The sequence below is a fragment of the Pseudopipra pipra genome, chromosome 1, assembly GCF_036250125.1.
Source record: "Pseudopipra pipra isolate bDixPip1 chromosome 1, bDixPip1.hap1, whole genome shotgun sequence".
Lineage (NCBI taxonomy): Eukaryota > Metazoa > Chordata > Aves > Passeriformes > Pipridae > Pseudopipra > Pseudopipra pipra.
Genome location: NC_087549.1, coordinates 110,111,391 through 110,124,142, shown reverse-complemented (window position 1 = coordinate 110,124,142; position 12,752 = coordinate 110,111,391). Strand labels below are relative to the sequence as shown.

General features: G+C 35.0%; 1 protein-coding gene across 14 annotated transcripts in view; it reads left to right on the top strand.

Annotated features, from left to right (window-relative positions):
* Nucleotides 1–12,752, top strand: part of ULK4 (unc-51 like kinase 4) — a 227,206-nt gene that overhangs the window by 40,927 nt on the left and 173,527 nt on the right. For all 14 annotated transcript variants that reach the window (XR_010434258.1, XR_010434260.1, XR_010434256.1 and 11 more), the window contains 2 exons: nt 4,342–4,449; nt 8,795–8,878. Coding sequence is in view for 5 of the 14 variants with exons in the window: in XM_064670861.1 (XP_064526931.1) it covers nt 4,342–4,449; nt 8,795–8,878 (192 nt within the window). In the remaining 9 variants the exon portion in view is untranslated. The remainder of the gene's footprint in view (nt 1–4,341; nt 4,450–8,794; nt 8,879–12,752) is intronic.

Sequence of the window (12,752 nt, the reverse complement as noted above, 5' to 3'; positions counted from 1 at the left end):
TATAGCAGATGTGCAGTTTGATTTGTGTTTTCTTCAGATCCTGCCTACAAACAAACAAGTGTAACTTACTTATCATGATGAGTTAATGTCCCATCTAGTCTGCTGGGACTATTGTCAGCAGCTCATGTTATCACACGGTTCATCAATTTTATGTACTTTAAATGCTATCTCATGGCATGTTCACTCTCAGTCTAGAGACAAAGCTGAGAAATGCCACAGTGCTGAGGTACTTTTAGCGGTATTGATTCCACAGTGAAAGTAGTTCCCAAAATGTATTTAATCACAAAAGCTAAAGTAATTCTGTATAGCGATAGAAAGGAGAGCTAATAAAGGAGAAAATGCTGTCATTATGTGTTCATCATTTAGTGCAGAATTGCACTTGAACCAGCTTGACTACTGCTTTCTTAAGTTGACATATTAGAAGCTTTAAAACCTACTGATATATTTATTTCTTAAACAGGAAAGTGAAGCTGTCTCTGAATGGCAGACTGTTTAAAGTTCCTGAATGAAATTCTTAGAAATGCTCTGAAAGCAGTTAAAGAAAACAGTTAATGAACATAGCATTACATAAAAAAAGGGGAGAAAGTCAAAGTTTGTTTAGTAGATCTGTCTGCTTTGCTTTGAAGACTGCATTTCCAGTTTTTTATGTGATGTTGCTGTACAAAGATTGGAGTTATGAAGCTGCTAAGGTCAGAAGGTGAAGTAAAATCAAGGAAAGTTGAGGATAAAAACTCCTAAGTGCTCTGGGGAAGAAAAAGTGCTTTACTGCCAAATATATCTGTAAACTATTTAAAAAGAAAAAGGGATAAAAAGGACATTTTATAACTTTTAGGACTGTAAAGTGTTGACACCTAGGATGATAGTTAAATTCTGTAAACTCCTTGTGAAGATAGAATCCCTTTTTTTATGGAAGATTTTGTTATGAGGAGACAGTTTTCGCTTAGGAAGGCTTTCTGCCTAAAAGGTAACTCTCTATGAAAGGCTGTTTCAATGCTTTTTTTCCCCAGCCACATAGCAAGAGAAGTTCTCAGCCTCTTTCTCTGATATGTGAGAGGAGAGAGTTAATGCTTACAGAAATGCTACAGGGTGGTTGTGTCGGGAGAGTCAGCGGGAGGCCAGCAATGATAAAGCCCGGGAGTGAACAGGAGGTTTGCCTTTTTCTTCCTGGGGCTCAGTGTTTGTTGGAGCACTGTTAGCTTTCTGTAAGTTTTGGTGTTCTGACCTTCTAAATAAACTTTTTTGAATTCTTTCAACTGCCTTGGCATTTCTGGGGATATGCGCGTATCTTACTCCTGATTTTTTTGTTCCTTTGTTCATTTTGTTTTATTTTGTTTCATTTACTACCTGATTCACCTGTCAGTTCCCTATATGCTTTTTGCGATTTTGTGTGATGGGATCTTCACAGAGCATCTTCTTGCAAAATTTGCTAAAATGAGACTAAATTTCACAGATTATTTTCTTGGAACTTTTGAGACCTTTGTGTCATTATTTTTCCTCTTTCTTTATAGATGCAAAATGACAGTAAGGTTAGAGACTGCAAAAATACTATGACTTGCAAAAACATAAATTATATTTCATATTAGCAAAGGATTTAGGAGACAAGAATATTTGTTTACAGGGCAAGTGATTTTATGCACCTATAAATTTGTCACCATAAAAAAAAAAATAATGAAAGCAATCCAGAATCCAGCAACATATGAGTAGTTTTCTGATACAGATCTCTAGAAGATGATGTCTTGTGGTAAAGGTGAAGTGACTTATAAGATTTTGATAAGGATTGAGGCAATTTCTGATATTGGGATAATATCAGGATATTCTGATATTCTTAACTGCAAGTCAGGGATGATAATGAATATATCTTCAGGTTTTTCAAGATTATGTACATTTTTATTGGTTCTCTTTCAGAACAACAGAATTTTTGTCTTCTGCCTAACATACTTCAGTTAAAATTCTTTCTACGTGTTACTGTTTTGCTATGTGCTTGTACTTTGTGGGTAAAAACTTATATTTTGTTGTTTTTTTTTTAATTGGTAAATATATAGCATACATGTATTCCATCAAGAATTTAATAACATATTACATTTTTTTATTGGGGTGTATGCATAATGACAGATTTGCTATCTGCGTGGCATTGATCAGCAGCCAAGATATGTGTTTGGCATTTATATTCATCACTTTATACAGAGTGAGATCTATGTTGAAAATGACAATTTTCTTTAGATTTCTGAAAAAAACTCAAAGTAACGCTTTCTTTTTAGCTGCTTCTTGCGTAATGACTAGATGGGACTGTGTTTTGCTGGGCCTTTTGAGAGTGTGGGAAGAGAGGGCATGTTTTGAAAGTAGAGAGCCAGGACTATTTCAGGTAACCTTTGCCTTTGGCCAAACACTTCTCATGATTTGTGAGAAAACCATGTTGCTGTTGTGGTTTGTTTTGTTTGATGCTGCCAGAATGGTTGTGGTGGGTTTTGCTTGTTTTGGTTTTTACTTCTTTTTCTCATGTGCTACCCAAGGTGCTTGGGTTGAAGTGCTGTTTGTATTCAAATAAGACTGCAAACTGTGAGTTCCTTGAGATGAGTCATTAAAGTCTGTACTCTCTGTGCTCTGTATAGAGATAATACAATACTTGCCTAACTGGAAAAAACACCAGATCACTTTTTTCCAACTCCAACTCTTCCCTATTGTTTGACCATATTAAAAGTAGTTTTAAACTAGAAGAGAACAGTGAAAAAATCTACACATTATTTTATTGTGATTTGATTAGTTGTATCAATACTTCTGCTTCTTAACAGGTATTTGTAGCATCATCAAATCTAAGGCCTGGACTCAATGACTTTGGAACAAGACTGTCACAGAGTCAGTCCCACTTTAATGTATTTTTAAACAAAACCATTTTTAAAAAGTCCATTGTTCTCTACTAAAACATTCAATAAACACATGAAATGTGTCAATGATACTGCTGATAATGTTTTTGCTGTTTAAAGGGGAAGGGGAAAGTTCCTAAGCAGAAGAACAAAATAAAATTCATTCTCAATTTGTTATAGAGATTGTAATAGATGTTTTCTACTGCCTTGTTTTCGGTATAATAGGGAAACAATAAGTATTATTATTTGCCTGAACTACTGTTTTTTAGCTGTTTCCATAGGCTAAGACACATTTTAGTAATATTTTCTCTGTTTAATTTAAAAAAAAAAAGTAGTGCAAGCTATGTCACACTTCACTTTTGAAGTAGTAATTAAATTGACAGTTTCCAAGGTTTAAAATGGAATAATATGTGCAATATTTTATTTAAAGTACATAAAAGTAACCTCAGATCTCACATAGTATATCATGCAAACTATTGGAAGTCACTGACTATTGCAGTAGTATCTGTTTACAGAGCTTATTTGCTGTATCTTGTAAGTGCTTTAAGAGTATTGGAACCAAATCCTTCCAAATAGAGAAAAGAACTACTTAAGGGACATAGAAAGTGTGTTAAATCCATCTTTTTTTCCTACTCTCTTGCAAGGCACACGTTTTGAGCATGGAGGACATGTAGATCCATCTTTCTTAAACAACTGGCTTCTATACTGCTAAATGCTTGCTGTGTGCAGGAGCAGATTTGGGTTTTGGGGAACAGATAGCATCCCGTTCAGTTTAACAGGTGGTAGATCAAAGGTCCTTCGTTTCTTGAATAAGTCCAGCATTAAACATTAGGTTGAATCAGTTCCTTGTGTGTATGGGAAAGTGATTTCTTACCAGGTCACCTGCACAAAATGAATCAGATTTTCCAGTTTTCCTCCACCACTCATTACAAATATTATATATGTGTATCTCTGCTTTGCATGCAGAAACTCTTGAAGTACAGAAAACTAAAATCATATGTCCAGTTCTTACACAGTGAGTTGTCTATAAACTCAGAGATCAGGAGACAAAACTTTAATAGTTCTTTACCTTTTGATTTAATATCTACACAAAAGACATCATTAGAGGTTTTTTGTTGCTTGTTCTTTTTGTAACCTGATGGTGAACATTTTAGATCTTCTAACAGAAACATAGTAACAGCAAGTAGGCTTTTTTTTTTCCCCATTGTCCTGAGGGGAAGGGAAGAATGGATAGCTGGCAGTTTGTCACCTAGGCTATTTCGTTATTGCGTTTTTCTCCATGTTGCATATATAATGTTTTGTAAATATTATTTTTCTTGCCTTTCAATGCTTACTAAATCCTTTGCCAATGGTTCTTTAGCATAAAGTGAAGAGTATATCAGTAAGATGGCATTTCAGATAAAGCTTTTTACCTTTAACAGTACATTTTGCTTGAGAAAATGTTACGTGTTGTTATATTGATTAATTTTTTTTATTTTAGGCAGTTATACTTTTAACTGAACTCATCAGAGACAACTTCAGAAACAGCAAATTGAAGCAGTGCCTTCTACCAGCACTTGGGGAGCTGCTTTACCTCGTAGCCAGGGAGGTAAGACTGCAAAGTGATCCTTAGAAATCTGAAAAATGTGAAAAGATTTCCCGTGGAAAAGTAGATCAAAAAAAGCAAACTACTTTGTCGTTTTTATACTCAACAGTTTCTGGTCCTTATATGTTCTGTGACATTTTTTCTACTTCAAGAAACATGTTAGCGCAACCATGTGCTTCATCAAGTAGCATTCTTAAAGTGTAGAATTTTAACTTCATAAAAGAATTTAATCAACCATCGTAATGACTGCTGGCCTCCAAGTGGCAGATCTAAGAGTTAGAGGATCTGAGCTAGAGATGTTGATTAAACAGGATGCATCAGAATAGCCAATAAATTAATATTTCTCTAGTCCATATTAGATCTTCTCCCAGCATGGCTGCATTCACAGCACAGTGGAAAAGGAAATTGAATGCTCCTGACTAATTTCTGTTTATTCGTGACTAAAACTGATTTAAACCTTCAGTCTAGAAACAGTAGATTCACATTAAAAGTAAACAGAGGTAATTTGTAGAAAAGAAATACTGTCAATATGAGGAATTGAAGATATCAGCTCCTCTAACTCTCGCCTTTCTTTTTCCTTATTGGAAGAGTAAAATACTTTCTCTTAATAGGAACAAAGGTGTCTTCAAACAGAAAAAGTCTAACCCTGGCTTCTCTGAAGCCTTTATAGTATCTGTGTCATCTAATTGCTCTGAATGCTCTCATGTTAATTTAACAGTCAGTTGATAATGGAATGAAAGTAGCAAATGAATTATTTTGGATTTAGTTCAGTTGTGCTGAACTTCTGTGTTTTATTTTCTTCATCCTCTGACTTCTTTGCATGTTCCACAAGATTCAGTGGTTGCCTTGTTTTTTGTAGGATAGCAAGCATTGTCCTATTTTGGTTAGACAGTTGCCAAAATATTTGTCAAGCACGGTCACAGAGCTTGTTCTTATGAGAAATTATGTTCTGGAAAATATATCCACAGTCACAGGTTACTTTTATGTGTTTTAGTACCTTCTCAGTTTTCCTTGGGACAAAAAATATGTACCTCTGTCTGATTTGTATCAATCAGACAGATTGATAACCATATACTTTTAACTACTAAGAAAAATAAATAAACTTAAAACTCCAACTTGAAAATTATAATTAGCAAGATCTTTTGCATGGCTTGATTTTATTTTGAAATTGAACTCTGATAGCTGAAACAGATCTGTTTACACTGGCTCTATAACACCCAAAATGATTTGCAAGCCCTGAACTGATTTTTTCCTTCTGAAAATGGGAAATGACAAATTTTTAAGTCTATATGTATTTATGAACAATGTCTGAAGCATGGTAATTTGTATTTTAACTGGCAACTCTGTCATGTTTCAGGAAGATCTATAGTAATGGGTTGCATTGCTTTGAGTTATAGCTGAGAAATTATTAGAGTATAGGAATAAATATTTGGACACATGAACTGAAGACACCGTGTCTTGGTAAAATTTTAAAAATATCAGTGTGATTTGTATGCTTGGAGATGCTAACACTTCTTTTTTTTAAGAAAAGCCCTTTTAGTTTCTTTATTCTGTACATATTTAACCTCAGAATGCTGTAGTGTTGTAGGCATTTTGTTGCTTATTAAACTGCTGAACAGTAGTATTGAATGATCTTGCCAAGATCAGATACCAAGTCAGTGGTAGTATAATAGGAAAAAAAGTTTATTACCAACTTATGTCTTTAAACAGCAAAACTTTATGATTTGATGAATTAAAAAAAATCATAACAGCATCTAATTCATTAAGGACACAAAATACACAAAATATTTTTGGTTTTCTTGTTTTCCTTGTTTTCTCCCATTTTGTTCTTCAGCCTGCTTAATTGTTTTGTCAAGCTGCTAAGTATTTTCATTTAAAGTGTAAGTTTTTGAGGGCATGACTTGTTTTTGTTTATTTATTTATTCCCTCTGGGCTTCTGCCAAGTATTTCTAGGTCCAGCCACAATTTTAATATTCAATAATGATAAAGATTACTTCTTTTTCATATGAACCTTTGGTAAATCATAAATTATCAAATACTTAAAATCAAGTTCAGCTGTTTAGGTGCTTGACGATTCATTAGGTTAAATATAGGATCACTATTTGCACTTCTATGACTTAGAAAATACTAGAAAATAGTCCAGATAATCATAATGATCCTGTTCAATCCTAAACTCTGATATCATGTGTGTACTTGCATACGAGATCTCATAAGTAAGATCTTAGACTTCATCTCTGCATTTTTATTCCAAACAGAAGCCAAGAGCAATTTACAAGTAGCATGAGCAGACTCCAGGGAGGATGTTCTGATACTCTTGAGCGAATTGCCTTGAGGGAAAACTTTCAAGTTTTATGTAATATTTTTATTCATTTTGTGCTGTTTGTGTTATTAGGGTGCAGAATCTAAAGTTTAATCAAAATCAACATGGCCTGTGAGCAAAACGTAGAAAGATTCACCGGTGTTTGGTGATACATTTAAATTTATTAAATGTCAAATTGTGTAGGTATGTTTAGGTAATTAAGAATGGTTCCAAGTTTCAAACCCCCTTTGCCTCTTTTTATTTCTAAATAAAGACTAAACTCTGCAAAAAGTCATTAATCAGTTTGAAGAATGGAAGAACTGTTAGTGTTTTAGGACTGCACCATTTCTTAAGGCTTTTTATTTTATAGTACATTTAAAATGTGTGGTTGCAGAAGAACTTGACAGAATTTCTGGTTGAATTAGGTGAATAAAATGAGAAACAGACCTATGCCAATTTCAACAGAGATGGTCTTTTTAACTCTATCTTGACTCCTAGTCTTGTCCTGCCTCTTCCAGGTGGAAAAGATTCCACTTTTTGACTGTTTGAAAGTAACCTCCCTTTCCTTTTTTTTTTAAACGGGTTGCATTCTCTTCAACTTATACGTTAAGCCTTGGAAGACAAGCTGATTAAATGTCAACATGCTGTTACTCAGATAAGATGAAGGAGGTGGAATGTAGTAGATCTGCTGTCTCTGTTGGATGTCAAGCCACTCTTATTATTATTGTCTGTAAATTACTCCAAGGAGGAGTTGTTCCATACTTCCTAATACCAAGTTAGCAGAAAAAAGCTTACAAATGGGAGATTTAACAAACTCATTTCCTCTATTAATATATTGGTAAATAAAATTTTGTTTTCAGTAAAGAGGGAAAATTAATTTTACTAGACAATTCAGTAATAGTCTTCCCTGATAATTTGCCATGCTTCAATTAAATGCCTGAAATTGTCGCATCATATATGTTGAATTACTGTAAGTCATTCAGAAATCAGCAAATTTAGAAAGTACAATTTGTTTCTGCATCGTCAATGTCCACCTTGCCCGTACTATGCTTTTTATAATAAAGAATTAATTAGAATGCTAAAAATAATATGGGAATATAATCAGTACAGTTCAAGAATTGTATAATTTCTGAAGAAATTGTTGCTTGTTATCCTTCGTCACCTTATTAAAACAAGTTACACATGGGTTTCATGGCCTATAGTATTCATACTACCCAATGCTTATTATTTCTCAATTTCTTTCCCAAAAGAGACTATTTTTTCACTTGCAAATAGCTCTGTGTTACTAGCCTGGATATGGAAATTGTTGCAGTAAACTCTTAATGATATCCAAGTGTCCCGTTTTAAACTTGAAATTTTACAGTAGGCAGCTATGGGGGGTAGGGGGAAGTGGAGTTCACTTCTAATGGAACAATCAACCCCCTGATTCAACCAGCAGTGAATTACCCCCTATAGCAGGGTGATTTCAAGGAAATATACATCAAGATCTTGGAACAGTGTTCATATGTACTGAAAGCTATACCAGACAGTAAATTTTATTAAACACTTGATATCTTCTTTTGTGTATATAGAGTATTTTTTTCAAAAGTAAGTTTTTTGTTTTTTTTTTTTTGGTTGCCAGACAAAATTAATTGATTTTGTTTGGTATAATTAAATCACATTTAAAGAGAAGCATTACTATGTCTTAATAGTCCATTTTCTTTTTCTGAGGAGCTCAAAATGATTACGAGGAATACAAGAATATTTTTTAACATCTCTATGAATTAGAATGAATTAGAATGAATTGATGAAATGCAGGAATATTAGGACACATTCTGTTATGGATTTTGGAGACTATTTAAATAAGCTAATAAAATATCAATCTCTGTGCTACACATGAAATAACATTAAATAGTAATAATGCCCTGGAATTTAATATATTTCATAGCATATGTTAATTTGAAATGTGTATAATATGAACCTTATTAAGAATCTGTTGCCCATTTTTTATGTGACTGAGATTATTGTGATTTTTTGATTTAATCATTTGTGCCGCTGGCTTCATTTCAGGAGGAAAAAGGAGAGCACCCCAGAGAATGCTGGGCTGTTCCCTCAGCTGCTTACACGGTGCTAATGAGGTGTCTTCGGGAAGGGGTAAGGCTCTTTCATGGTCCTCAGTAGAATTTCTCCACAGTAATAACCCTTTAGGCGTTGTGTGAAGATTGTAGCCTGCAGCACTGCAGTACCTTGTCAACCAAGTATTGCTCTTGAATTTAAATAATCGTGATAAGACCATGACCTAAGCAGGAGATTAATGCAAAAATGTAGTTGCTCTCTGTATAATCAACATTTATGTATTGCTGCTTGTTTTGGGGGAAATGGGATAGTAAATATAAATTACTGTTAATAAATGTGGAATTTATTATTGACATAGGTATCTTTTGAGAAATGTTTTGGCAGTTTGTGCTGTCCTCTTGCAATTTGATTTTCATACATCATCGTAAATCTTTGAGCAAGATTTCAGTTTCTATTTTGAAGTGGCTGATGCACAGGTTTTTTTTAAACTACATTTTTATCCTACTGGGTTGTTAGCATTCTTTTGAGCCTAAAAATTAATAACTAAGTTTATTCTCATACATGTACTATGCTGTGTTCTTCATTGTTTTGGGGGATGACTTAGCTGTGCTAGAAGAAGGGAAGAAAAACATGCATATAGTTCCAATTTGTAAAATGAAAAAGAATTGAGTGGAGGGTTTACATTCACTGTTTGTATGAGACCACTTGACTTTATTTTTGCCCAAGGCAAAGCTCAAGGCAGAAAACATGTCGGAGGTTGCTGGGGGGTGGAAAGCAAGAGGAAATGCATTTTTTTCCTTCCTTTTTGAGATCTTTATTGCATACAGATTGCGATTAATAGAGGAAGAACCTAGATGCATTTTAATATATTCAAACTTTCACGTGATCAAGAACACACAACTGAGTTTGTATTGTGGACTATTTCCATCTCATAATTAGAGTAAGATGTCACTCGAAGGCACATTAAGCGAGATGCTACTTAATTATAAATTTAGTAATAGAAGACGTGCTATTTCTGTATATTCAGTGTAGAGAAACTAAATTGAGACATCCATAAGACACTAATTTATTCCTATAGAAAAAAAATCACTTCTTAGTCCTGAAACATGTCAAATTTTTCTTAATAATTTATCTTGATTTATTTTACTTTAAAAAATAACACAAAATAGAAATAAATTTCCTATGCAATAGTTGAAATTAAATTTAATTAACAGAAGTTTAAAGTTATGTCTAGGCTAGCCAAGTACAACTGTGCACTTCTACACTTTCCTGTTTGTGAAGGTGCTCATTTGTAATGGCGATATATTTTTTTTTTTTAACACATGTTTGAAGCCGTAAAAATATAGACTACTTTAGGATGAAATGAACGTCTGAGGGTCATCTAATCCAACCTCCTGTTCACATTAGGTCTAAATAGATCAGATTTCTCAGGACATGTTTGTTTGACTCTCAAATGTCTCTAAGAGTTATGGTCTCACAAGCTTTCTGAACAATGCCTGGACCACCTTCATAGGAAAAAGTTTTTATTTGTATATGATTGGAGTTTCCATTTGTGGCCATTGCCTCTTGTCTATGGCTGTGCAGCTCAGAGACCATTTGTCCCCACCTTCTCTTTATTCTTTTATCAGGTAGTTGTAAACAGTAGTCAGATCTTCCCTGAACCTTCTTTTCTCAAGGCTAATCAGCTCTCTTACCCCTTCCTCATATGCCATGTGCTCCAGCCCTCAGACCAATCTGATTTTGTTCTGTGACGGGGACATGGGGAGCCATGGACATTGAATGCTTTGACTTTAGGAAGGCATTTGACACACTCTTTTATAGTCCCCTGATAATCAAATGGTAGGAAGTGATTAAATGGAAGATAAGGTGGGCAGGAAAATATGCTCAGGTGATCAGAGGTGCAAAGTCCAGCCAATAACTATCAGTTCCTCAGAGATCAATACTGATTAATGTCTTCAGTAATTAGCAGAGTGACTGATTGGAGTGTATTCACCAGTTGTGAGCACCAAATGGGTGGGGAGAGCTGCATCAATATTCTGGATGACAGTGTTGCTGGTCAAAAGGACTGGAACAGACTGGAGAAATGGGCTGACAGCACTCTCATGAAGTTCTGAGGTGGAGTAACCCCCTGCCAACAGCACAAGCTCCCTAGGAAGCAGTTCTGCAGAAAGGGACTTGGGGGTAGGAATGGAAGGTTGAACATGAGCCAGCAGCGTGCCTTAGCAGCAAAGAAAAGCTGCAGCAACATGAGCTGTATTAGCAAGAGAGTACCAGGTTCAGGGAGGTGATTCTTCCTCTCTGTTCAGAGCTAATGAGACCACATCTGGAGTACAGTGTTCAGTTTTGGGCTCCTCAGTACAAGAAAGATATTGATATTCAAGTGTGAGTCCAACTGAGTGCTACCAGGATGATAACTGGAAGAAAAATCCCTAAGGTTCAGGATTGCTCCTTTAGTCATTGCCTGATGTGTTATGGTAGAGAGCATGTTGAATGTTTTCTACTTACATTCAAACAGTCTTTCACAGAGAATAAAGCACAAACTGTGGTCACATGTAAAGAAAATTAGGATTAAGTGCCTTTCATCTTTTTGTTTTTAAAGGGAATTAAGTAATATGAAAAAATTTTTGGACCTTTGAAGATTTTGTGGTCCAGCTTCCCGTCAAAATAATGCCAGCTTCTAATTGCATTCGAACTAGCTTTCTACTTTTAGTTCACTTAAGTCTAGGTCTTTGCTATTTTGTTACTTTTAGGAAACCATTTGGAGAGCCTTGTTAAAGCTAAAGTAAATTAAACCCACTGCCCCCTGTTGGTCCACTGAGCCCATGACTGTGTAAGGGAAGCTTGTCATGTTGGTCAGGTGGGTTTTGCTCTCTATAAACCTGTTCTAACTTTACTAGTCTTCTTGACCATCATGCACCTGCAAGTAGAATCCAGGAAAACTTGCTGTGTGATTTTTACAGAGCCAGGGTTTGGAATTCCTCTTCTTGCCCTCTGGTGGTCATGCCCCACACCCTCAGTGAACAGGAGTATCTCCTGATCACCATAAACTTGAAGATGTGTGCTCTCTCAAAACTGTGCCTTCCTCAGCACATTTGGCTGCACCCTTTTTGGTTCAGTGGACTTATTCACATTCAGTTTGCTTAAATGTTCCATACCTGTGCCTTCCTCTCCTGTAGGCATACTCCCCTATCTTAGACTGAGACTAGAGATTGAGGCAGAGAAGGTACTGACATCTTGAGCCTTTTCTGTGTTCTTTGGCCCCACCTCATTCAACCACGAACTCAATTTTCCTCAATCTTTCTTTTGTTACTGATGTACCAATAGAAACCTTTCTTGTTGCATTTTTAATGTCTCCAGTTTTCAAATCAATGCTCTCTTTGCTAACCAAATATACAGGCTCTAATATGTTGTGGGGTTTTGTTTGAGGTTTTTTGTTTGAGTGTAAGTTTATGGGTTTTGAACCTTGTCCAAGCAGTGAGTGGCTCACATTGCTTACTGGCTGATATGCAGAGGAGTGTGTGAATGACACTTCCTTGCCCCCATCTTGTTGCAAAACAGGAGATAATAAAAATAGTTAAAATGAGCAATCTAGATTTTTTTAAGATCTAACTTAAAACTAAAATGAGATTACATGTAAATTTTATTGCTTCAACTAGTAAAGCACTGGATAAGAAAATCCTGAAAATATTGTCTAAACTTCCTTCACTGTGCTTAATGTTCTTTGGCTGCAGCTCAAGATTTTGGCTGCTGTATTTCTTTATTTTACATTTTAGCCTGTCATCTAGAATTTATTCAATAAATTTCCCTGATCTAAGAATTTATTACATCTAGGTAAGCTTTGCATTGTAACATTAGTAATTAAAAAATAATTGAAATTTATTAAAGTAATGAATTAATTCAAATTGTTCTAAGCTCATTTAATTATATTTTACATCAGGATGTTTTCTGGAGT